General features: G+C 42.4%; 1 protein-coding gene across 1 annotated transcript; it reads right to left on the bottom strand.

The window, feature by feature from the left end:
* Positions 1 to 431: 431 nt before the first annotated feature.
* Positions 432 to 26,460, bottom strand: DHX9 (DExH-box helicase 9; the record flags this gene model as incomplete). The annotated part of the gene is made up of 27 exons (XM_080349136.1): positions 432 to 666; positions 1,399 to 1,599; positions 2,743 to 2,858; positions 4,260 to 4,489; positions 5,431 to 5,558; positions 5,732 to 5,893; positions 6,536 to 6,647; positions 8,488 to 8,648; positions 9,953 to 10,105; positions 10,544 to 10,617; positions 10,782 to 10,876; positions 11,081 to 11,294; positions 12,060 to 12,160; positions 12,557 to 12,713; positions 13,896 to 13,978; positions 14,389 to 14,530; positions 15,032 to 15,223; positions 15,526 to 15,603; positions 16,951 to 17,112; positions 17,212 to 17,301; positions 17,845 to 17,978; positions 18,627 to 18,673; positions 21,985 to 22,130; positions 22,515 to 22,627; positions 22,916 to 23,027; positions 24,345 to 24,485; positions 26,350 to 26,460. 27 exons carry the CDS (start codon positions 26,458 to 26,460, stop codon positions 432 to 434), a joined length of 3,690 nt encoding a protein of 1,229 aa, XP_080205262.1.
* Between the last annotated feature and the right edge of the window lie 1,256 nt (positions 26,461 to 27,716).

Genomic DNA, 27,716 nt, shown 5'->3' on the forward strand with positions numbered 1-27,716 from the left:
GGAGGAGCAGTGTAAGCGATGAAGGGCATCACTTCTGAGATGGTTCCACAGGGCCAAGCAGCGTCACATCAGTCTCAAAAAAGGAATTCCATGTTCCCGCATGATCCGGATCAGCAGAAAAGAAAAAAATCCCCACTGAGTCCAAGCTCTGTAACTTGAAATTTGTTTGGCGGAGAATGGTTTTCAACACTGGAAAGGTCTCCTCAGAATGCCTTATACCTCCTACAACCAAAACTAACAACAGACAGCTTCCAAATCCAAAATTAAACGTATAGCGTCTTTAAAAACAAACTCTTTATTACGAAGAAAATCATACACCTTGCAGTAAACTCTTTACAGGCACGATATATTACAGAGCCGTACCTGTACTAAGGAACTGAAACAGCAAACAGGCTGGAAACAGCACATTGGGAGAAAAACCTGACCTGTAACTACCACCTCCCCCTGCCCGGATCCCCGCAGCCTCCTCCGTAGCCACCGCCTGCTCCTCGGTAGCCTCTTCCTCGATAATAGCCGCCCCCCGGGCTACCTTGGTATCCTCTGCCTCCCGAGCGCCAGCTGTAGCCGCCGTAGCCTCCGCCTCGGTAGCCGGAGCCCCGCGGGTAACCCCCCCAGCCCCCGTTGTCGTAGCGAGGCATTTTGGGGGGGCGAGGGCCATCGCCGAACCTGGCAAAGAGAAACATTACATCTATACTTGATGCAACCTTATGGATTCCCATTTTTAAAAAAATATTACAGGAAGAATGAATTGCCAAGACACTCAATTAAGATGTCGCTGTCTTCTGTTAACAGAATACGATGTTTGAATTACAGCTGCGCTTTTGCACCTTTTCCACTTCAGTAAGGAAAGCTGGGAATAGCCTGCTGTGCCACGTAAGCAGCTCCTCCTCTAAATCTGAGCCAGGTCTACACCTGGGATAGAAAGTTTTCCCCTCAATCCCGCTTCTTCAGCTCACACAAATGCATAGAGAGTCCCATTCCTATTTATTTTGCTCCCCACAAAGCACAGTGAAGCATACACTAAAGCTGTTCTTTATTTTGTTCCTTGATTTACTAACAGCTCACAGGTGTTTTCATTTCTCTTTGCTTCAGCAGCAAGACATGAAAACAAGGCACAACGGAGGGGTGCGAGCACAGCCAAATATTTATTCCCAGAGACAGAGATGAATATTCTTGCCAAAAATAAATTTGGCTTATCTTTTCTTTAAAAACCATTGTGTTTTGGGAGAGGCGATGACAGCTTTTATTCCTTCCTGTGGAAACAGGCAGTGACCTGCCTACATCCGACTTTGACCAGAGCAATTTTAGGCATGCTCAGACTATTGACTTAAAAACGAGAGCCTGAAGCTCCTGTCCACATGGGACAACACTCTCCTGGTGGTTTTAGCTCCAGCTCACCTGGCGTTGGCAGCCATCAGGCGGATGCCGGCGGCTGATGGCCTGGAGAGCTGACGGATCACATCCAGCATTCGCTCCTTTGCTGGGTCCAGCTGCCGAATGATCTTGGGGTCTTTGGTCACCTCCACGACAAGAGCCTCCATGGCCGCACGCAGGGCAGTGATGCAGGCAGCTGCGTTGTGTGGCATCTTCAGCTTGATCCTAGAGCACAAAGAAGCTTATTAGATGTATAACAACTTTTAGAAGAGAACCTGTTATGAAATGCATTCTATAGAGCGATTTTTCATTGAGTGCTCCACTTACCAAGCCAGAAATCTATATTCTCATCTTTGAAATTCTGATTTGTCAACAAAGGGAGGTGAAATTTGCAAGATCCCTAAAATTTGACACTCACAGAATCACAGAATGTCAGGGTTTGGAAGGGACCTGGAAAGCTCATCCAGTGCAATCCCCCCATGGAGCAGGAACACGCAGATGAGGTTATACAGGAAGGTGTCCAGGTGGGTTGGAATGTCTGCTGAGAAGGAGACTCCACAACTCCCCCTGGGCAGCCTGGGCCAGGCTCTGCCACCCTCACTGGGAAGAAGTTCCTTCTCATATTTAATTGGAACCTGCTGTGTTCTTCCAGTTTGCACCCATTACCCCTTGTCCTTTCATTGGTTGTCACTGAGAAGAGCCTGGCTCCATCCTCCTGACACTCCCCCTTTCCATATTGATAACCATGAATGAGTCACCCCTCAGTGTCCTCTTGTCCAGCTCCAGAGCCCCAGCTCCCTCAGCCTTTCCTCACACGGGAGATGCTCCACTCCCTTCAGCATCTTTGTTGCCCTGCGCTGGACTCTCTCCAGCAGTTCCCTGTCTTGCTGGAACTGAGGGGCCCAGAACTGGACACAATATTCCAGATTGTTAAAACATAACTATTCTTCTCTTCAGATTTGCTCCTGAGATCTAAAATACTCAGACAACACCGATATATAACCCCTAACATCTAAACAGAAAGATACAGAGTAAACTAAAAACTGGCTCCTCCAGATTTTGAAAGCTCCAGGCCACCCTAAAAAATATTAGTGAACTAAGCTTAAGCAATTCTCCATTTCAGTGACCAAGGAGGAAAAAGAAAAAAAGGCATCCAGATGGTATTTGGTCATGGTCATAAAATGTACACTGCCAGAGGCAACCAACAAAGTCTGAGTCCTTTGGAGACTTAAAAACAAGGTTTCCTCAGCCTCTGTCTGAAGAGGAGGCCCAAAACACATGGTACCTCTTCTTCACGTTCCAGGTAAAGGGCAAAAAAACCCAGCAGCGTTTACAGAAAAATTCTGAGCACCGAGGAGGGGTCCGTACCAGTCATCCACCAGAATGAGCTCCCCATCCGACAGGACTTTCTTGGAGGCGAAGAGGAGCAGCTGCAGTGGGCTCACCAAGGTCATTGTTTTGGCAGAGATGGCTCGTGTTCGAATCTGCAAGAGGGGGAGGAATTACGACTCTTGAAATGGAAAATACATCCCTACGCCTTCCTCTGGCCACTGAAACCAGAGAATTTTGTAAAAAAAACAAAACAACAAAACGCCCACACACCAAAAAAATCAGGTATAGTGTTAGAAAATTACAAGAGCACACATGCATACAAATTGAACACTAGGCAGGTGTTTACAGACTGTATCAGCACTGGCTGGTATTAAAAAAACCACCAAAAAAACACCTTTCACTTAAAAATATTCATCTTTCCATGACTGTGTGTCTGCAATTGTGCGGAGCTGAATTATCTTCTCACCTTCTGCATTGCTGGGGCTGCAATTAAAAGCTCACGTTGCTTCTTCAGTAGGGACCTACACGTGCAAATTTGGAAGTTGCTACACGTCCTTAGAACCATTTTGTCATTTTATAGAAACATGATCTTAAGCTTGTACTTGAAGTGAGCACTTGGACAACAAGAAGCTGTCTGAGCTGGGCAGAGATGACGGCAGTGACTATTTGGGCTGCTGCCCTTTGTTTTAAAGAGGGATCAAAGAGCAGGACTTGGGATTTCAGCTTCCTGCCCCGACAGCTGCCTCTCTCCCTCCTTTCTTTCACACATGAGCGCAATGGGCAGAATCTGTTGTACTTGCACTTATTACCAATGAAGTGGTTTATCTGCCATTACTAAAGCTGCATGTCAGCAAAAAGGACTGAGGAAAATAAAAAATCGGCATAAATAAACTGTAATTCTGGACTAATAAACTGTAATTCTGTAATTCAGTGCAGACGAGGTGGCAAAAACGAAAGCCCTACAGCATCGCCTCTGCTGTGAGACCTTAAAAGGCTCTCCTGACAGTAAGGGGCTCTACAAATTGGATGTTTATTCTCAAAGGCCATGGGGACCCTGGGGAAGGCACCTCAGGGGTTTTATACGGTGTTCAGGAAACGGGAGTTGTCCTCAGGAGATGACAAACTACCCACATGCCCAAAATGGAGCACACCATTGCCGTATGACATATTCCTGTTTTCTCTCTGAATTCCTAAGTAGCAGAAGTGATAAGGGCAAAAATTCTCTAGTGCCTAATCAGTACGGTAGAGCTCCTAAAGGAATTTCTTTAGATCTTTCTCTATGACGTGGCTGTTTTCACAGAACTCACAAGAACTTTCTATGCAGCTCTGCTCCTATTGAATTTGGTTGGCTGGAAGTTACTGGAAGGCTGAGTGACACCATGATCACATTAGGTTCATTTTCTGAAAAAGAAAAACAAAACCCAACAAACAAAAACCCCCAAAGCCATGCTAAATATTGCACTGTGTCGTTTTCTTCTTATGGCTTCTCTACCAAAAAGAGCCTCCTAGACAACCTGGCAGCATGTCATCAAGAACCAATTCAAAGCCTTTACCTTTTCTCCAAAAACGAAAAAAGGCGACGGATACTTGATGTCCTGGCTGCTGAACGGGCAGTTGACAGATGACTTGTGGATGAGGGCGTTGTGCCCCTCGGTGGTAAGAATTTTCCTCTTCTCCTTGTGGTAGCAGACATTGGGGTAGACCCCGAAAGCCAGCAGGGAGATTACAACATCCAGATTATTATCTGGGCCGGTGTTGTTAAACGGTTGAGTCATCAAACATTCTGTTGACAGAGAAGAGAAGACTGGCTCGAATCCACGGGTCACGCAGGACAGCACAGCAGTTGTTTAGGATCCTGGATCAATGTGTTTTCTGATTCAATCAACTGGTAGATGTGCCTCTGTTCTCAAATGACCTCTGCACTCAAAGCGCTTCTGCTCTACATTCAATTTTCAATTTATTCATGGAGAGCAAAAAGCTGAAAAATACTACCAAAAGAGGTATTTTTCTCTCCCAAGGCTTTTCTAAAACAAGGAAAGAGGGGTTTGCCCAGAATGTGCTGTACCACAGTGTGTTTCCTGTCATTTGTTTTGGAGACAGATCTTTGGGGGAGGTCAGAATGGATGTTTTCATTAGTTTATTGGTTACAAACCTCCCCTGAGTCTCTGGTGGCTTGTTTTCAGGTCATCTTGCCCAGAAATAAAGTTAAGGATAAATGCAGCAATGATCCCAGCAGAATGAGGAGGGAAAAAAAGAGGAATTTTTAAAAATAAAACAAACAAAAAAAAGGAGAGGGAGATGAACATGTGCTGAATCCAGCCAACCATGCCATTTAACTGAGCAAGCCCCTCAGGAACATCAGGCAAATTCAGAACCTGGTCAACGTTATGATTTTGGAGATGTAACAAGTGAAGGAGAAATAAAATCAGGGAGGTAATTCTCTAAGGACTTAATAGATTTTTAATCCTGCAGCCCTAACCTCAGCCTCCAAAATCTCCCTGTGTTGCACCACAGCCACCACAACTTCTCAGGTTTAGGCAACCACCAGAGAAGAGACAGCACTAAAATTTCATCTGAACGCAGCTGTAAAAGCAAAACAGTTTTATGGCAAACCCCCTATAGGTCTTTGTGCTTGAGTACCCATCACAGATTATCTTGTTTATCTATTTCTCATCTCAGAATAAAAAATGCAATCATTACATTACTGTGTCCAAGCAGAATCACCTTCAGGGAAGCCAGAATTCATAAGGATATCTTTCAGCTGGACTTTTGCTTCCCAAGTCATTCTGAGAGTAGCCATGCTGAGTCTTTTGTGTTCACAAAACCTTTTTTCTGCTTCTTCGCCACCCATTCTAAAACAAAACAAAACAAAATCCCAGAGTACATTAGAAGTCTGTGCAAAGAAAGGAAAAGTGTAACAGTTGAGCTGCCATAGCAGCTGTGGACATACCTAGCTTGGTCCCAAAATTGTTCAACCCTGTGTTACCCATAATTTTTCATCCCATTTTGTGACAAGACAATATACCTTGCATCATCCCAGGCTTGGAAGACGGAGAGCAAAGCAACGTGATCTGAAAACCTGCTCCCAGCAAAATTCCTGTGGATGTAACCCAGGCGTTTGCCTTCGCTGATGAAAGGTTCAGGGAAACAGGTGGCCGCAGAGATGGTACAAACAGCATCTCCCACACTGGGAAAAAAAAAAAACACAAAAGTGATCAGAATTGGGTTTACTCACAGTATTGCTGCTACAGGCTGTTGATCAGAGTAAAAACTTAGTGATTGAGGTTACAAACCCTAGGAATTTGGCCCTTGTATATCAGACATCACAGAAACACTTACCAGAAAGTGGAAGTTAAATCAGCCAACGTTTCACAACAGCAAGTGTGCACAAGCCCTTTGTCTCTCCTCCCTCCCCTTCCCCCATGCACACACAGCCCTTTTCACCACCTCCTTGGGGTGGGAAGGACCCTACAGGCACAACAATTACAAACAGTTCCTTATTTCTGCTGAAATAAAATGTGTGAATTCATTTTTCTTCTTATCAGGGTCTCAAATTTTGCATGTCCCCACCTCCAGCTCGTGGCTGCACCTCAGCACGTGAGTCCCACTCTTAATTCAGAAATACTCAGCCTACGCTGGTCCCTTTCAGTTACTCTGAATTTCAGGGCTGCTTTATTCCCTTTACGAGAAGTTATTTATCCTCCGCACTCATGAATATTCAGTCTCCTGTCCCCAGTTGTTTATTGCTCATCTAGATGTGCTGTTTTTAATTCTTGCAGCATGCACGTCTAGAGGCTCAGGAACCGACCACTGAGACCATTAAACTCACTAAAAAATACAGCCCATTATCATCATCTTGCCCAGACGAGGTTCAATGGGAAGCTTGGCCAGGATCCTTCCAAGAGGGGTCAACTCTTCATTGGAATCCAGGGCATCGAGCTCTGAAACAAGATCTCTCATTAGCAAAGACGGTCAGCCAACCCCAGAAATCTTTAGGTAAGAAATGCAGAATTTGAAAAATTGTGTTTAAATAGAACCCCACTGATATTTAAGTTTAATGCTGTTTATAATATTGTAAACATGTTTTTCAAAACCAGTCTGAGGTCAAATAAACAAAATTTACTTTAGCTTTACAGATGTTTTACTACCTCCTCCACAGTTAAAATAATTACTATTTAAATCACATACATATTTTTCCATTTCTTTCCAGCTTGCTTCTGTACAAACCACTATTACACTATTAAACTTTTTCAAGTCCCTGATTAATGTAATTTCTGCCTCGGGAAAATGAGAGCAGCCCTGCCAATCACAGAACCCTCCGCTCATCCAAAAAAGGACACCAGAAACTCTCAATTCCATGAGGCTTCGCCTGCCTTTCTCTCCTTCCATTACCTAAAAATCATCACCTGAACTCATCCTCAAAGCCACCAAACCACTGTCAATAATAAAGTCACAAACGTGGGTGTTTGCTGAACACACTGCAGGGTCTCACGAGGCTCCTTCTTTCGAGCCATTTGGCCATAACCATTACACACTGCTTCATAGAACAAGGCAAAACAATGAGAGCGTGATCTTTGAAAGCCCTTTTAAGATCTAAATGAAAAATGCAAACTTACAGTTCACATACTCTGTTTACAGACTACGTTGGGAAACTTGAGCATAACTAAAAGCTTTACATTAAAAAAAGCTTTGTAGCCTCAGCAATTAAATGGGAAAGCAAATACATAAAGGACTCCTTAGCCAGAATCAAATCCATTTCTCCTGGTATCTATTGAACTCAAGAGCATAAAGAAATAATATTTTGAAGAATAGTACGTCTCATGATCCTAAAAACATACTAGCAGGACACATGCACTGAAAAAATCACAGGTCATCCAGGAGATGAAGGCACCTCCAGAAACAACTATTTGGTGGTAAAGCTGAAAATATTGCCCTCTGCACTGGCTTTTTGCGTTTTTTATCTGCAGTGTAAGAAAAGCACTAACAATTTTTGGATCAAAAAGCCATTAAACTTGAATACCTACCCCTAGCTATGTTTTTCATTCTGGTCTCCCTTCTGTAGACAAGCAATGTAGGCTCGTCACACAAGCTTTTTCGTAAAAATCAACAATCAAACAGATACTCTAGTTCTTAGAAATTCTAGGAAGTGCTTATTTAGTGATAGTTGCAAAGCGTGCTGAAGTTTAAATCTAAAGCACAAATTTAGCGTTCCTCCCTGCTTCATTTATCTTATATTCTAGTTAGTTCCTTGAAGACAGCTTAAACCCCACCTCAGTTTCTCCTGTTTTAGGAGGATACGAGTGCTTGCATGCTCATAAACTGCAGATTTAACTACTTGACAAAATACTGAGATCTTGGGTCAGCAAACTGTACAAAGCAGTAATTACACAATATGCTAACCTCTCTTTTTCAGTACTTTTATAGTAGTTTTGCAAATGCCCGAGGCACTGGCCTAAGCCTGTGACACACACAGCAGTGCCACAGCTGGAAAACAGGAAGCTGGAAGCCAGAATCGGTTACTGGGTAAAATAACAAAACAAGCCTTAAGTTCGAAGGCTCAAGTTTCTAAAAGGAAGGAGACTCCACTTGGGAATTCAAGTATTTCTTCAGCTGCAGAAGATGCTGCCACCCCCACGCTGAAGCCAGGAAACACCTTGCTGTTTCAGCCAGCACGCTACCACACAAACAGCCTAATCAGAGATGATAATGCAGTTTGTAGGCAAAAATTATATGCAGGAGGCAGCTTAATTAAAACCCTATCTTGTGGACAAATGACGATACCTCTTAGTGTGCGTTCTGCTTCAATCACTGCATCCAAAGGTGGCGGTTCTATTGCTTTAGTCAAAAATTGACCAATTCCTCCCAGCCGCAGCAATTTGATGCTCAAAGCAATTTCATGGAGCGGCGTTCGAAACATTTCAGGTGTCATATGAGTCTGAAGTCTGGAATGAGAACGAAAAAGCCCACGTTTTTCTGAGCATAGGCTTTGATCACTATCGTGTCATCCCATCAGCACAAACTACTGCCCTCCAAAGCAAAAACTGCCTCCCAGCCAACCCACCAACTCTCATTCTGCTCCTGTCACTCAGGCTCTCCTGCCAGTATTTATCTTCTCATCTCAGGGAAAATTCACAGTGAAAATGCACAGAGGGAATAGCCCTCACATCACCACTGCCTGGCATGGTTTCCAGCACGAGCTGCCTGCATTTAGTGTCTGCATGGCTGAAGTTGTTAGCACAGCATCGTTAGTGAACCTTCAGCTTGCTGGTTGAAACAGGGACCCCTAGGAATGACTGCACTGAGCAGCACACAGCTAGAAAAGGTTTCAAAGCACCTTGAACGGATATCCAGATTCAGCTGGCACCAGATTTAAGATGGTATCTCTCAAAAGATTCTCCACACAAGTTCACAAACACTCTTTCCATCCTAAGCACCACGGAGCTGGTACATTTTGCTCTTATACTCTCTGAGGGAAGGCAACCTTCAGGTGATAAATTCCCATGATTACTTTAGCAGCTTAAAATGAGTTCACTGTCAAAAATCCTTAATAAAAATCACTCCACTTTACTAGACTGCAGATCAAAATAAATCTGAGCGATTTAAGGGAGGTTTTGATCAACTAATGCTTTCAGAGGTTACAAAAAGCTGAACATCAAAATGCAGCTATGCTCTAACTGCTGTCTGAGAAAGGGGTGCTGAAACTTTCATGAGACAGATCAATCATGGAGCGTCACAGCTGTGTAGACTTCTGCAACCAGCAAAAGATCTCTATGGCTCTAGCAACAAAGATAGAAGAGGTGGCAGATAGAAGAGGTGGCAGATAGAAGAGGTGGCAGATAGAAGAGGTGGCAGATAGAAGAGGTGGCAGATAGAAGAGGTGGCAGATAGAAGAGGTGAAGTTTTAGCAGCAGGGAAGGTGTTAGTGCAGCAGCACGAAAGGGCTTCCTGGCCACAAAATGAGGATAGAGGGAAAAGTACCATCTGTCTTCCCTGCTTTTCAGTGTTTTGATGACAAAATTACCTGTAATGTGCAGATGCCAGCTGCCCACAAGGGCTGAAGGCAGACTAGAGCCTTAATCCTGATTACAAAGCACATTACAAAGAACAGATATTCCAGCGTGAGCTGACTTCAAGCATCTCCTCTCTGTGCTTTCTGAGGTTTTTCCCCAGTTTCATCTGAAATAGTGGACAACAGTTCTGGGAGAAGTCTCTGACACTACTTTATTTCCAAAGAGCACAGCCTCACCTTTCAAAGCGAGCTCTGCTGCACAAATGGAAACAAAACCCAGCACGCACACGTCCGGCTCTTCCTTTCCGCTGCTCCAAATTAGTTTTCGATGCCCAGACTGTGGCATAGTTTGTCATGTTATTATGAGCAGTGAACAGCTTCACTTTTTGTCTGTTACAGAAAAAAAAAAAACCAAACAGAAAACAACCTTAAGTTCAGATGTGCTCCATCTTAAGTCCTGCCAAAACAGTTCTTATTGTATTCCTTGAAGCCATAACTCCTTTTAATAAAGCAAACCACCTGTTTGACTAGTTAAGCTTTGGCTGATTAGCCAGCTGTATGGAAGGTGAAGTATCACACTCTTCACAAAGCACTGCCCCAACCTACACACAGGGTCAAGTTTCCATAACTGTCTCAAAAGCTTTAAATTCTCATGCAACTAATGAGATTCCTATGTGTAATTTGCTCAGAGAACAAGACGGGATCTGTAACAGACTACAATACAATACTCTTCCTATTTTCCATCAGCCATACACCGAGTTCTTCTAATATTCGTTTGGCAGGCGACATATTTCAAATACACATGGAGAAGCTATTTCATGAACTCACTTGCAGGAGTCTATAACATAGACAACATCATTGATGGTAATGCTGGTCTCTGCAATGCTGGTAGATAAAATAACCTATAAAAACAGGAAATGCATAGTGAAATATATTTGGCCTGGGAAAGTTAAGGATGAACTGCAAGATAAGCTACATAACGTCTATTAAAAAAAAAAGAAGTGAGCAGTACATTCCACAAAAGCAGAACAAAAATAGACACTCGGCACAGAGAAGGCTCTCGTACTTTGGTTACTCCAGGAGGCACAGGATCGAACACCCGACGCTGCTCTTCCAGAGGAATTTGCGAATGCAGAGGTAAAATTCTATACTGGCGGCCGCCTACAACATGAACACAAGAAGGCAGGTAACTACTACTACATAAATCTCATTTCTTCTTTGCACCATATCATAAATTTCTACTCATTCATTCTCACAGCAAATCAATCCAGCTCTCTAAACCACTCAGCCAACTCTCAGCTTTATACAATCTGTAGTTTCCTTTGGAAAAGGAGATGAGATGTAATAGAACACAGTTTCTTGTACCAAAGCGTGGATTCATTTCTAGATGCTTCTGCAAGGTGTATATCAAGTTCCAGCCAGGCAAGAAAACAAGTACAGCTCCCGGGACGTTCAGGGCCTTGATATAAATTAGCAGCGCCTCAATGAGTTCAAAAGAAGTTTCTTTCTCATTCAGCTGAGCCATGGAGTGCTTTGTTTCTGGACCATATTCATCGCTGCAAATCAGGTTGCAATTGGCCTACCAAACAAAACAGCAACAGAAAAACAAACCATGAAAGAAATCATATAAATGAACCTACTCAACCTGTGGAGACTGGCTGGCCAGGCAAATAGGAAAATGAGATATGTGGATGGCAAAAACCATCTCAGGCACAGCTCATAGAAGGACTCACAAAAAGCAGCTCAAGCTCTGCTTCCCCAGATTCTCAATACAAAAATGGAATTTCATTGCATCAAGTTATAACTCAATAAAAATTTGCAGCAGAAAGCTATCAAATTAATTTAACTTCCATTCAAATGATGAAGGTAACATCATGAGAAGCAGAAGAAAATACTTCTCTCAAAAAACACTGATCATTTTTAAAAATTTAAAAAACTGACCTAAATAGCAGTTTCAGACCTACAAATTAAAAGCTGCATCATGAAAGTGGTATTTTCTTGACACTGTATGTAAGCACTAAAAATATCAACTGCAAGAGAAGAAGGGAGAGAAACTAAGTTTTCACCCTGAAAATTTATCATGTATTTCTCTATCTATTTCTTCTTTTAAAAGCATTTCGGTTGTACCTTCAAAGAGAGGGAGGCTGACAAAACATCAGAATTTTAGCTTCAGTAAAAAAAGAAATTATTCAGTTTACAAGGGCAATGAGAAAATCCAGTTGTTTCTCAAGTTAACAGCAATCTCTGATATTAAAAAATATGAAAGCTGCCAAAAATGTTTAAGTTCAACAATGAATTACACTTGAGCTAGTCCTAAGTAGCACATTAAAGAAGTCAAACATACATCATCATCTTCACCACTTTCTTCGTCCTTCTCTTTCTTCTTCTTTTCCTTTGGTGGTGGAATGAACTGAGTCATTTGAATGCAATCTTCCAGGAAATAATCTGTGAGGACAGACAAGCATTAGTTACCAAGGCTGACCGCTAGAAGCCCGTGTGAGGGAACACGATTCTTTTTATCATCTCTCAAGAGTCTCCTGTTATAATCGTGATGTTTCAGAGTATGAAACCACGATTGGAGAAAACTCCTTGGCTGACAGCCAGGGCATGAGAATTATTCCCACACTATTCCTATGGTTATTCCTCTATTTGATATACTTCCACATCATCTTTTATTGTTTGTTTTTTTTGTTTGCCTTTTTTTTAAACACTGACTTATTTAAAGCTATTTCCACTACTCCTAATATCACAGACAACTGATCTGAAATACCACAGCTGCACCCATAATCTTAAAGCATATAACTAATAAATAAAGCAATTCCTGCAAATTCAGTGATTTACCTTGGACGGGGTAGGTTCTACCGAAGACCTCGACAATCGGACAGTTGAAGAAGTATTCACAAAACATACTCGTATCGATGGTGGCAGACATGATGATAACCCTGATTTCTGGATATGTCTGAACCACATCTCTCAGCACCACCAAGAGAAAGTCAGTCTGCATAAGAAGAGAATAAAAGTGTCATTAATCTCCTATCCATAAGAAGCAACAAATTCCCAAGAAATCAGAAAGAATTACATAGACATATCCATTTACTGAGCAGGAGCTTTGCTGGGCAAGAGTAACAATCATCACAACGATATTCTGCAACCAGAAACAGTCGTCAGTGCTTTAATTTGCAAATAACTGCAATTCCTGGGATAAGTGAATTTTAGGATTTTCAGTGTAAAGAAGAGTTATTCTTTTATCAGAATGAAACAAACTAAAGAAAATAATTCAAAAATAGTTTGCTCCCTTCCTAACAATACATTACAACCTAAGGTCTTTTTTAAATTGGTTTACATATAAAGTAGCCAGAGTTAATAAAATAAATAGGAACAACTCGGCAATTGTACGTGAAGTTTTACAGCTCTATCTAAACGTGACGTTTATTTATTTTTGCCATGCATTTAGGTAGGCCCTTAGTTCAACAGATGATTTTCCAATCTCATTCAAACTTTGAAAACTTGTATTTTACATCATTAATAAAAACTTAAGAGATGAAGATATCAGAAAAATCTGCACTGCAATTCCATCTAAGTGAGTCCATAAATTCTGCCAAAACAAGCTTAAACATCATGTCAGAACTTCACAGTTTCAGGCTTGGTGTGGCAGAGCTGAAAAATATAGAGAAGAATCAGGGGGAGAAAAAATGTTTCCCATTTCTTAAGTTACACACAATCCCTCCCCCAATTCTATTTTCAACTTGTTGCATTTTTCTGTGTGTCAAAACCAAATTGAAATCTGTCACTATTGAGATGGCAGCTTCTGTAAAAACCACTGCTATTACAGTAATACAACACTGTCAGTAGAAAAAGCACTCCAAAATAAATGTGATGTTCAACATGCTCCCGCATTTGGACAAGAAGTGCTTGTACCGTGATGTTCTATTTTGCAGAGAGGACCAAGATAATCCCAACAGGCAAAAATGTCAGGGCAGCAAGTAAGCACAAGTCCTTGCTCCTTAAATCAGGTAAGGAGTAATTAAGAGAAGGATTTCTAAAAATCTTATTGAAGATGGAAAACTCACATATACGGCAACTAGTAAAACGCAGTTTCCTTCCATCTGTTTGCACATGCAAAACTGAAACAGAACAGAAGCATGCAGAGGAATAGGATCATCGTCACCAGCTCACTCACATTAATGTCCCTCTCGTGGACCTCGTCAACAATGACGTGACTAATGCCACGGATCCCAGCCTCCACCTTTCTCAGGAAAACACCTTAAAGAGACACAGAAATTAAATGTTCATGTAGGTAACAGCTCAGCTTTCCGCCCGTCACCGCTTCAGTTCATCAAGCACAGGTGCACCGGTTTAAAAATGAAGAAGTGTGCACGCTGCCCAGCATCTTTTACAGCTCCATCTCCAGTTGACACACTTTCAATTGTACAAGCAATGGGGAAGGTGTAAAATATTATTACTAAAAAGACTCTTCCTTCCTACCAATACTGCTTCCCCTTCTGTCTCCTAAGGACAATCAATTGTGGCAATTTTACCTCTTCAGATTATTTCTGTGTGGTATTAGACTGGTATTATCATATTTCTGAACAACAATCTGAATCTTTCTCTGTACAACTGTATGTCAGCAAACTTATTCTATGAAAAAAAATGTTGTTAACAACAATACAGACCTACAGTGCAGAACATCACGCTGGCATGGGGCCGAGGAAGCACAGATTCAAACCGCACGCTGTACCCGCAGCTTTGCCCAGGTTGTTCTCCTCTCTCGTATGCCACACGCTCTGCTACAGAAACTGCACTAATCCTCCGAGGCTGGGGGATGAAAAAGGTTTCTCTAACTTAATCATGAAGTGTAAGTTTATCAGAACACCACCGAAAACAAGAAAGTAATTCATAGAAGTTATACATGTCCTTTCCTAAGATTTCTTTACAGGATGGTCAGTAAACAGTACAAGAGCAGGCTTTTTTCTTCTGAAATGGTTATTTCCACACAGAAAATTACAGGAGGAGGGATATAAGGATATATGGGAACTAGCAGGTGGCATTTGCCAAATTGTTTCCCCTCAATCTGCCAAAAAGTTTTCACCTGGTCAAGCTGCAAGCCAGATTATCCCAAGTGTACATACAGGATAGAATAACACTCCGAATGAAAATACACCTGCTGCTGAGGTTTCTCCTACAAGTTCTACTGTGGAGATACTTCTACGAACAATTCCCTGCAATGATAATCAGGTTGCTTAACACATCCTAAGAGGTGATTTCTAGGATCCCATCCCAAAAGTTAAGTGTTTGCCTTTGTACTGTGTTCCTCACCTGCGTCACCACGATGTTGCACTCCGCAGCTCTGTTGGTCCTGATGAATTCATCCAGGATGTACTGTGGCACCTGCGTGGTTTTGCCGCAACCGGTGGCACCGCGGATTACAATGACAGAGTTGTGACGGATCGCATCCAGAATTTCGCTTTCAAAATCCTTCACGGGTAAGGCCTCTCTCTCTTGTTGGATCTGGAAAAAAAAAAATCCAGTGCATTTCTAAAAATCTCCCCAAATCAACCTACTCTGCTCCACATCTGTGCTTTGTCTCACTCTTCTACACAGGTTTCACTCACACAAAGGAAAAACTGCCTAAGGAGAAAATATAAACTACGATTTGTCCTACATATCCCCATACCCATCCAGTACTTCTGAAAACTTGTGGCATATTACTACTGAAATCCAGTCCTACCCACTTTGTATGGGATGTTCAACCTCTTTTGGAACATCAACAGGCTAGCGCAAGCATGACAAGTTACAGGAAGTGCACTTACCCTTTGTAATTCTTGATCCTGCTCCAAACGGTACATGAAATCGTTTTTCAAATCCATGCTTATTTGCTCTGGAGTGAGCTGGAAAGACAAGACATTGGTCAGAGGCTTTTTGACTCCTCTGCTTACCTATGTAATTTATTCAATGTAAAATCAGTCACACCAAGATAACGATTCCAAATATCAGTAAAGGATCATGTCGTATGTAACTCCCTGAAATTGGTTCTGCCAATGACCTATTCTATTCCCTTTGCTCCAGCATATTAAAATTAAATGGCCATCCTCAAGGAAGTTTCTCAGAAAGATCCATAACACTGAAAAATATTGTTTAAATACTTCAGCTGCTTGAGAAACACTCTATTCAGCAGTAAGCCAAGGAGGTGATGAATCCAGTGATCATTCGGACAGGAGTTTTTAATGTAAGGAATCAGATAACGAAAGCACGTAACCACCCACAGGACAGGAGCTGAAAAGGGAAAAGCGAGCAGGGAGGGAAATGTATGAGCAAGTCTTGTATTTCAACTAAGAAAGAAGTCTAAAGAAATTTAAATTCATTACCAAAGAGCTAATTTGTTTTACTGAAAATAAGTTAGCAGCACCATGACTAGCACACAGAAATCCTAATGAGATTTGAAGCCAGCTCACTTTGCAATGTCTGTAAATACATCCATTATGTGCTGCAAGCAGCAACAGACAAATTTACGTCAGTTCCTCATTTTTTATATCAATACATAATGACTGAAGTTAAATGAATGTCACTGATGGAAAAAAACTGCAGTCAAAAGAAGTATTAAACTATTATCTTGGTCGTAAGTACTCTGGCTCCCTGTTGTAAGAAACTGGAGTTCGTGCCTTGAGAATCTTTCCTGACCAGGTAATACCAGTGGCCACATTACACCTCTGAACTTGGCAATCTAGTATTTCTTCCCTTATCTCCCATTTTATCCCATCACATCGCTGCTTTTCATTCGTTTCTCAGTGAATGAGACTAGAAACAACAAAAAGAGCAAGCAGGCTGACTGTGTAGTGACACCGGCTTGGAGCAGTTTCTCCTCCCAGAAAAGTCCTAGCATGGAAGTATGGGAAAGGGACTAGTGAATTATAAATTACATGCCCATAAACTTACCTTGTAATTTCAATTAGAACTTGGTATGGGCTGCACAATAGCAGGCAAAAAATTGAAACAAAGGCAAGAACTGGGACATCCGAGACATTGCTGCTCAAGAATCTAATAAACCATGAAGCAAATACAAAGAACTCCTACCAATGCAAAGACTCCCTTCCTCCAGGTCAAGAAGGGAAGACATTTTATCAGTGGACTGTTTTCTCGTTTGGAATAGCTCATACTTTAAATCCTGGAGGAAAAAAGCATTTAAAAGTTCCAGAAGTATAGAGAAAGCAAACAACAAATCAATTTTTTAGGCTTACATTTGCCAAAGGACCCTCATCAATATTGCAGCTGGTCCAAGGGTTCCAGTTGGAATGAGGTGGTGACCACGGAACAACTCCCATGTGATTTTGTCTCTGCGACGGTTCAAAATGGGCCAGCTTTCCAATGTTAAGCAGAACTGGCTTACTGGGATCGTCGGGCTATAAATCCAAAAGCAAAGTGGGGAAAGGAAGACACATTACTGCATTAAATAAGCAGGCCTGATGTTGAATAGTGGAGTATCTGAACCACACACTCACCAAAGGCACAGTCTCCAGAGACAGTTCCCGTACAGTGGTTTGCAGCTGGTTTTCTAAGTCGGAAGACAGCGACACCTCATAGGGTTCCATCTATTAAACGTTTAAAAACTACGTTGATATACACAAAAAGAAAGACAAGGGAAGACAGAACTGCAGGCTGCTAGAAGGATACTGAACCGTCAAACAGTTCCTAGTCAAACAAGGTTAAGGAGTACCAACCGTTAAAAATTCACCTTCTTGAAACATTTTGCCAAGTTTTGATCCAAGAAGAATCTACAGACCATTTTTAAGTATCTGAGTTTAATTTTGGAGGAAAACATTACCAAACTTGTGACCAAATACCAAAAAAGTCTTAGCATGCCAGAGAAAGAAACCAAGTAGCCAAGATTTGTATGGTGCATAAACAGAAATCTTTAAGCTTCTAAAAAACTGATACTGGAAAAAGCATTTGTTACAAACCCTATTTCATTTAATACGCTGTAAAACTTGTTTACTGCTCCAGTCACATAGACACAAAGTTATACTTCTGATCCAAATCACCAGCCAGACCAGAAACAGTTGCTGGTCTAAAGAATCAAAATTATTATGAACTCATAAGCTGTTAAATATTTCTGACCCTTCTTCCAAACTCACCGATTCTCCCTTTTTCTTCGTCTGTCCAGAATAAGGTTCTACGACGCCGAGATGGTAGAGCTGCCTAACCAAGGAACAGGCACAGGACTGTGCTGCCAGCTTTTTGTTGGATCCGTGCTCGCGGCTGAAAATCCCTGCAGCACACAAAGTTCAGAGCTGTAGTCGCTGAGGAGTCAAACAGCTTCCACAGAAGACAACACACTGAAATGGGCTTTGTGACTGTTTACACAGGCCAGAGTCTCAGGTCTTGATAAATCCAGAGTTCTGACACAAAATCCAAGCAGGTCCCTTCATCAGCTGACTCGCTAGCTGTGTAATGTTATTTACTGACTTCCCAGGGAGCTCCTGTAAAGTTTTCTTCTGCATTCAGTGTCTAAGAAAGTAGGATTATTCTATACCACCTAGCAACATTGTACGCATTTCCAAGCAAGCTCTACATGAACAGGTATGGGATGAGCAGCCCACCCATTGCCTGGGAACGTATCAGACACCTGAATTTCTCACACATATGAACAAGTAATTAACACAAATAAAACCTACCACATCCCACAAGCATTTCTTTGTGCTGAGAAGAAAGATTAGCAGAAGCATGTAATGGTCAAGAAGTAGAATGAGACAAGCACAACACACAGAAAAAATTAATGTCAGGAAACAAATGTGAAGCTTCACCTCCGGAAGAGGCTCCAGCACAGACTATAAAGGTCTGTACCCACAAGTATGGTCTAGTCCTCTGTACCAACACCCATCCCTTGCTAAGCTAAAAAATAAATAGGAACGCTTACTTCTGCCCAGCTGCTTCACATAAATGTTCATTTCTGCAATAAAGCTCCTGTGTGAGAAAGAAAGAACACAAAGGTACAATTATCAAGTGCTGACACACTGCAAAAATAGCCACTCTTTCCAGTTTTTCTAGGCAAAGATCTCAGTGTCCTCAGTCAGAGGCTCTCAATCAACAATGGCCAAGGTAAAATATTACTACTCTTAGTGCCTTTAATCCCAAGTTAGCAGGTAACAGACTTGCCATCAATAGAACCAGAACATCTCTTAAGAAAAGTCCTGCAAATGCCACTGTGCGACTTTAAATTTCAATGCTGAATTATTAGGAAACATGCTCCCAGTGTAGCATTAACTGTATCCCACATTATACTAACGTAACCCACCGGTAGCCCGGACTTATTAACTCAGATGCAACACTTAATACAGCTGGCCTGGTGTCTGCCACACATTTGGGCAGCTCAGAGCACAGAGAGAACTAAACCAGGTCATTTTGTCAAAGACCGCTGAACAGATCTGCACAGGAGCGACAAAATACTTGAATTTTCATGAAGCCCTTATTGTCATACTCCAGGAACAGCATATAGTCTAAAGCATAACGGTTTGCTTAGTGGGCATATAACCAATTCGTTTAAAGGTCAACTGGTATTTTAATTCAGGCTTAAAAAAATGAGAAAGACATATGTCAAAGGATGATGGAAACTAAGAGCCACGTTTTTAAGAATCACAAGCCTATGTATTTGCACAGATTAGAAATTAAAGTCAAATGCTTATAAGGCAGGATTCAAATGGGCAAATGTGATTCAAGATATATGACTGGGCTTTATCAGACTGAGATCTTTGAAAACTACACTTTGGTTCTTGCACAGCTGCAGGCAGAGCCTGGCATCTGTGTCCTTGGTTTCTTGCTGTAAACAAAAAACAAACAAACAAACAAATCCAAAAGACGATTAAGTGAGGGATTTAAATTTCAAGTTCAAGCGCCTTCCTGTACTAGCAGTGAACTGACCTTTGGGCACAGTGGCTTCATGGGTCGAAGGCCACTGGCTTTCAGGGACACAACAGCCAACTAAGGCACCGATGACAGTATGTTTCTCAGCCAGGCCTACAGTCAGCATTCAATCTCATTCTCCTCCACCTACGGGCAGAACAGCAACACCAGAAATCAGTCGGCAGCAGAATCCCGCATGATTGGTCAGCGCAGCCTCGGCAGCCCCCATAAGGACACGCACAGATCTCTGGGGTCGCTTGCTGCCACCCCTGCAGCAGGAACACATGGAGGCACAGGCATCCCATGCTACCAAAGGAGTCCCCAGAGAGAAAAGCCACATCCCATCCCTTAATACTTAGTTCATTCTTCATGTACTAGGAGAGCTATATTTGTATTTGCAATTTATGCCCTCCTGTCGTTAATAAAACAAAGTTTCTGAATCCAAATCTTCCAGCTATTACGTTGGAGGGTGTTGGTCTCTTCTCCCAAGTAACACGCAATAGAAAACAGCCTCAAGTTGAGCCACGGGAGGTTTACATTGGAAACTGGGAAAATTTTTCTCCTGGAAATGGTTGTCAGGCATTGGAACAGGCTGCCCGGGCAGTGGTGGAGTCACCATCCCTGTAGAGGTTGGACAGACAGAGATGAGGTTCTTAGGGACACGAGGCAGTGCCAGGGGTGGGTTATGGTTTGACTCCGTGACCTCGAGGGTCTTTTCCAACCAAAATGATTCTGTGATTCTAAGTTCTTATACCACATGACCATGACTAATTAACAACAAAAATACATTTCTCCTTTAAAAACCCCTGAGAGCAAGACTGACACTTCTGTTGTAAAGACCATTACTTGAAAAAAAAAATCATAGTCATAAGATGCATGGCAACTGATATTTCTTAAACAGAATCCAAACCATATAACTATCCTCAAAACTCCTAAAACACTTGCAATTATTCCTCTCCTGTTATATATACCAAAAGGATTAAAACTAGTAATCTGCCCTCTCTCAATGAATACTGGAGCACATTAGGATTGTTTCATGCCTATTCCATCCAGGGCAATTCACACAAGCTTTCCTAGGGGTAGTAAATAGGAAACCCTGAAATGCTCTCAGGAGGAACAACAAGTGGGCTGAGAAACATACTGTCATCCGTAGCCATCTCATTCTGCTCAAGATTATATGTCTTTAAGTACGTGGGGTTTAACGCTTTTACCTCCAGAAGGCGTAACAAAATGAGCTGCACAAATGAATCTGCAAGTTGCAGAATAAAAGAAGTGCTCAAGAACTACATCTGCAACAGGCATATTTAAATATCCTAGTATTGTACAAACTATTTTTTAATGTTACTCATTTAAGGGAATGTCCTTGCTAGAAAACATGAACGGAGATGAGTGACTTGGAAATAGGTTTTAAATGAAAATGTAGAACTTTTTGACACCAATACACATATTTCAGATGTTCCGAATGCTTTTAAGACTTAACAAAAAGAACACCAGAAGTCCTGCAAGTGAGACTCTTACTGTAGACTGTAATAAGAAAAAAACCACCAAACACTTCTCATAGAAAACAAATTTATGAAACACAAAAAAATCCAGCCAACCAAAGAAAAAAATGACCAAGAATCTAGCAGCAACATGCCATTGTTTCTGACCACAAAATGTAATTATATTTCACAAGAAATAAGGCAATGTCCTGAAGTTTTGATGATTTGTAAAGACTATTCCAAACAGAGGTAAAAAAATCAAACCCATCGATTCTTTATGCACAATCTAGTGTGTGTTATTTTCATTTGGGAGAAGCATATGTGAATTTTCTGATGGAACGGGCAGAAAGTCAAAAAGAGTAATACCCAACTGGTTTAACTGAGATTTAAGACCCTCAAAACTCCTTTGGGAAGATTCTGCCAAACTAATTTTTCCAGTAGAAGATTCTGCTGCCAGGAAAAGAAAAAAAGTTAATTATAATAAAAATATAAATAAAAAGTCCTTAAAGCACATTTCTACATAAGCAAATGAAAGCACATTCAAGATTTCCTCAAAATGTACGAAGGCAACTAGTCATACAAAGAATTACTGCGAGCAATTGAGCACTCTTTCCATCCAAACTGACACCTGAACAGCTCGCTCGAGCACAACAATCATTTCAAAAACAGCACATCCAAGAAAAACATTCAACAGAAATCTCTTCAGAGTCCCTCAGAACTTGGCACCGAGGCTCATGGCCCCCATTTCAATATTTCGGGATGTTGTTAGTCCTGGTAAAGACCACTGCCTCCTCAGCTGGCACTACGGAGCACCGCAAATAAATGCCATTAGCCACTATCACCAAAAAATATTTCTAACCCTTCATATGCAGAAGGTGACTAAAACTACCACACCTGTTGTGATCAGGCCCCATTTCAGTGTATTTATATTCTTCCTGAATCTTCTCCTTTTGGAAAAACTGGTTCAGACGTGCCTTGGCATTTTCCAGGGTCCAACCCCCGTGAAGATCAGTGTTTAAGTCCATTTCTGACTCTGAGGTCTAATATTGGAAAAAAAAAAAAGTATCATCTTCTGGTTTCTAATAGATTTCAGTTTTAAATATTCTTACAAGTCTTCAAAATAACTTGTCTAGACGCTATAGAATAGTTAGGACAGAAAATGCTAAAAATTCCTCAGAATTTCCTTGTTTTTACAACAAAACATCTGTGCGATTGGATAGTCACAGCATCCAGAGTGATTTATTTTGTCCTTAGCTTAACTTTGTTAAAAGTCAGCAGATAAATCTGCAGCTTAAGTTAAAACCAACAGCAAAAGCTCAGATGAAAACTGCAAGCTTGAGTATTAACGCTAATAACAAATGAAAGGGAATGAAAGATACCTATTTAAGAAGAGAAGTAGAGGAGAACTGCATTGAATCACTTACTGCCTGCACTTCTTGCTCCTCTCTCTTGGAATAGTAATCTTTCAAATTTGCACCCCGATCCCACTCAGCACCACGATTGCCACAACTTCCAGGTGCTGCACCTGCACCATTGCCTACGAGGTGGAAAAAACAAAACAACCATAATCAAAATAACTCTCCCCAAACATGCTCTTAGCAATGGAGAGGTATTGTTTGGCAGTCTCAACAGGACACGATCAGCCCCTCAGATCTGTAGTCGCTCACACCCCTGCCTCACAACCACAATGACTTCTGTCTTCTGTCTGCAGAATTACGCTATTTGGGGAAAACAAACAAACCCAAACCACAAACACACACAGACACAAATCTATACACATACACTACAGCCATACACATGTAAATTACAGTTTCCACAGTCTTACCTGTTTCAGCCTCTATAATCAAATGTGGAGGAAGAGGTCCACCTAAGGTAGAAGTGGAACCAGTAATGTCTTTAGCTGTTTCATGTCCATCAGGGGTATCACCAGCTGCTGGCTACGAGAAAGAACATAGGGAAATGTCAGCACATCCCTACAGAAAAAAAATGGCTTACTGTTTAGCTAAAAAACTCTTCAGGCAGTTTAAGGATATCGCGCATCATTGTGCAACAGTTACCCCCAGCAGTAACCCCTCAATTTTAACACCCTTTTAAAAACTGTACAGAATACAATTGCTGAATATCTGTTTCTTTGCAGGTGTCCTATAACGAGAGTTCCAGCCAGCAAGTAGCCATGACTTATTGTAGTTCAGCAATTATAGAATCAACTGTTTCAGCATCCAGGATAAAATAACAGATACCAGTCCCTACCACATAACCAAGGGAACTCAAAGATACTCTATGCACGCAGAGAAAAGGGTATAAGAAAACATTAACACTCTTGGGAAATGACAAGATTATGGTTAATCATTACAGCTTGAATTCTTCCCATTTTGAGACGTGGATGGTTAGCTAACTGATCACACCACCTCTGTTTTATTCAAGATACAGAACATGCTTATTCCTTTTTAGGATCTAGCCATGCAACACACTGCATTGCCATAAAACTGACTGGTACATCAGAAACAACACAGGTTCTGTTACCATAAGGCTTCACCTAGGCTGAGGAGGCATGGACACTGCTTCCGCCAATCAAATGATGTGTTTTATGCAGATATATCCTTAATGAGGCATTAGAAAAAGACTCTTCCAATGTATAACATGTAGCTTCATGCTATATTTACTGTTCTCTAAAATGGCTGTAAAGACAGAGTTACTCCCCTCTCAGCTTTTACATGATGGTCACTGCTGATACTTGTATGGTTCATCAAACATCTTAAAAAGCAGCGATCCTGTTACAGAAGTGAGAAAGAAACTACAGTTTGAAAAATGCCTAATTTTCAAGGTCTGGTTTGAGATGTCTGTGATTTGCTGTTGTTATTGTTTTGCATTTTGTTTTGTTTGTTTTGCTTTGGTTTGTTGTTGTTGTTTTGAGCACACAGTATTATATATCATAACAAGCATTTAAAACAATTCCCAGTGTCAGGTGTGAGTATTCAGCACTTTTAAAGCCAGGCTGCGCCTCACAGGGACTCTGAATTCTTTCCAGCCTCCCCAGTTATGCAGACCAAGACCCAGCTTTTTTAACAAGGCCATCCTACAGTGTTCACCGGGCCTATTCCAGTTTTTCAGCCCTGCACACAGAAGTCCCGCACATTTGGTCTTCTTCACCGAACAGGGGTGACAGACTGAACTCCAGGGATGAAACGCAACTAGATGCCCAGCAATGCAATTAAATTTTCAGTAGTCTTTTGTAAGGAGAAAGAGCAGCTTACTCCAAAAGCAGGAACTTCATCTTTCTTCATTTCATTCACCCGAACTAAGTAATTGACAAAGTCCCGAGCGGCGTTGCTTTGCGCATCTTTCTTGTTTGTGGAGCTGCCCATGCCAATGTAGTTAAAGCCTTCCACACGAAGCTGCAAATAAAAACACAGATCCAGGGCATGTACAAGTGAAAGGATCTTGAAAACCAAAAATACTGACTGAAACACCAAATTTCTGTTGCTAATAAGTGCAAGAAATATTATTACTAAGTATTGTTACATATCATTATATGTATCTATATATTTCTGTAGGTTTTGAACATTTCATTTATCCCTATTAAAGAAAACACCCACAGTACGTTCTCAGAGAGTGCAACTGTTTCCCAAAACCTTGTTGGAGCAAATGATTCAGTGTAGGAAAGGACCATGGCAACACACAATAGAAACTCTGCCCAGGTTTGCTTTCCTCAGCCTTAATCCCAAACCCTCAGCTTGTGTCCCCTCTACTGTAGCTCCACATTACTACCGTTAGAAAGAGACAATGTATTTCATAAGACAAGAGACAAGCTTTGGAGCAGCAATTTTATATCCTGCTAGCTTGCCTAATAGCCTGCCACAAAACTCCATCACATGAAGTTTATTCCAAGTTTAGACTAAGCAGATGTTTTACACTTGCTTTTCTGCAACCACTGCCCTTCATCTTAAACTGTTACTGTCCTTTTTTTACAGTTATAGTCAGCAACTCCATTTCATTTCAGCTTCAGTCCTGGCACTTCTGATTTCCACTCTTCGCTCTGCTGATCATGTGAACAGGTTTTTACCGTAGTTAGCTGTTCTTAGAAAAAGAAAAGGCAGACCTGCACATAGCATTCCAGGTTTTTGTACACCATTAATGCCAGACTGCATTTGTCCTTCAGTGCTGAATGGAGCTAACATCCCCCTTCTCATCAACACACAAACTTCTCTAGTAATCTAGAACACAATGAGCTTCCAGCAGAATATCAGTCTACCAGGACTATGGTACCTCCAACCAAACAGGACCGGCACTTGGACTCACATCCACTGTACCAGAGTGTGTTTTAAGGAGATTGAACTGTTTATCTCTTAAGTTTCTACGGATGCTGATGGGGCATCCGCATACACAGCACAGGACAGTGTGACCACCTCACCCCAGCAATGCCCAGTTTTGGCTCCAACACCTTTAAAACTGCCGCTTCTCAGTTTTGTTACTGGTGGGGAAGATGCATGGTGGAGGAAGGGTGCACCGACAAATCCAAGGTGCTCAGCGCACGTCTGTGGCATCGCTTACGACCCGGCCTGTTCTCCCCACGGCCTCACGCTGCGTATCAGCTCCTTGTCAAAGCCAACCCCAATTCAAAGCACACCCGTAGTATCTGGAGCCAGGAGCAGAGCAATATTACAGCAGCACACAGACCAGCAGCCAAACCAACAGGAATTTTTGATTATATCTCAATGCAAGCTCAGTGGAGGAACAAAGCTCTTCGCACGGGTGACACACAGGACCCCTTGCCAACAATTTTACCTGCAAGAAAGGTGTAAATACACACAACACCCTTAAAGAAATCAACTCCTTGCTATCATAAGAGCTTCACATCAGGCTGCCTTACCCTCACAAACCCATCAAGTGCATTTACTGTGCGCACAAGAAGCCAGGATGCTTTGGCCGTAAGGTGACTGAGATTCTCATCACTTACGGAATCATTTCGGTTGGAAGAGACCCTCAGGATCATCGACTCCAACCATAACCCAACTCTGGCACTAATGCACGTTGTTAAGAACCTCATCTATGTGCCTTTAAAACCCCTCCAGGGATGGTGACTCCACCACCGCCCTGGGCAGCCTGTTCCAGTGCTTTACAACCCTTCCCGGGAATAATTTTTGTTCCCGATATCCACCCTAAACCTCCACGGGCGCAGCTCGAGGCCACTGGGGCCCCCTCAGCGCTCCCTCACACCAAGGGCCCAGCAGACCCGAGGCTCCCCGGCCCTCCCCGCACCTCGCACAGGAAGGTCTGGCGGTTCCGGCCTCCGCCTGCTCGTATCTCGTAGGCCGGGGTGAGCCTCCTCCTCCCGCACCAGGCGTACAGGTAGTTCTTCACGTCCCCCATGGCCGCGGCCGGAGCGGCGGGACAGGCCCAGCGGCACCGCCCGCCCGACCCTCACGGCTCCGGCCGCGCATGCGCAGGTACGGCGGCCGCGGAGGGACACGGCGGGCCGGGCCGCGCTGCGGCCAGAGCGGGAAAAGTCACCCCTCCCCAACACACCATCGGCCGGGGCCCTGCCCCAAAGCGCTCAGTCACAATTAGTGTGAACAATTATTTTTAAAAGGGCTGCTCTGCCCCGCCAGCAGTGGCCACGCAGCACCGCGGGATGGAGTCACTCTCTGCCCTGTCACAAAAACCTCCTAAATCCCTGACAAATTCAAGAAGGGGAAAAGGAAGCCTTTATTCTATAGGAACTGAGTCTCTTTAGCTTGGAGGAGTCTGAGGGGTGACCTCATTAATGTTTATAAATATGCAAAGGGGGAGTGTCAGGAGGATGGAGCCAGGCTCTTCTCGGTGACAACCAATGATAGGACAAGGGGCAATGGGTACAAACTGGGACACAAAAGGTTCCACTTAAATTTGAGAGGAAACTTCTTCATGGTGAGGGTGTCAGAGCCTGGCCCAGGCTGCCCAGGGGGAGTTGTGGAGTCTCCTTCTGTGCAGACATTCCAACCCGCCTGGACACCTTCCTGTGTAACCTCATCTGGGTGTTCCTGCTCCATGGGGGGATTGCACTGGATGGGCTTTCCAGGTCCTTTCCAATCCCTAACATGCTATGATTCTATGATGCTATGATTTCTTGTTCGGTGGTTACACAGCCAAAGGAAGTTTGAGTTTTCCACGCTGTTGTGTTACAGAAAGTTCACCATGTACCTCTCTGCAGTTTCCCCCATCTCTCTCCTTACAAGCACCCCAAACCATCATTTTTGCAGGCAGGAGGTCCAGGAACAGCAGCACAGGACCTCACATTTGTCACAAACACATACTGAGAGTAAGAGCCGAAGCTGGTAAAGAGGCGTAAGACCAGGGTGCCAAAGAGCAGCTTTTACTTTTTAAGACAATACTCTGCAATGCAATATAGTGAGCTACAGTTCATTTCCACCTCCGTTTTAGTCACAAGGACAAAGAAATATCTGCTCACTAAAGAGCCAAAAGCTTTTCTGTTGCAAAAAGTTTTTATTTTCCATCAAGATGTACAAAGACAATGAGCTCAGATTAAAACAGGATTTTATATGCATAGTCAATATCCCAGTGACTTTGTGACAAAGAGTAAGATACCAGTTTGAGCAACCAGTTCCACATCAATGTGTAAAAACACC

Source organism: Nesoenas mayeri, assembly GCF_963082525.1.
Source record: "Nesoenas mayeri genome assembly, chromosome: 8".
Classification (NCBI taxonomy): domain Eukaryota; kingdom Metazoa; phylum Chordata; class Aves; order Columbiformes; family Columbidae; genus Nesoenas; species Nesoenas mayeri.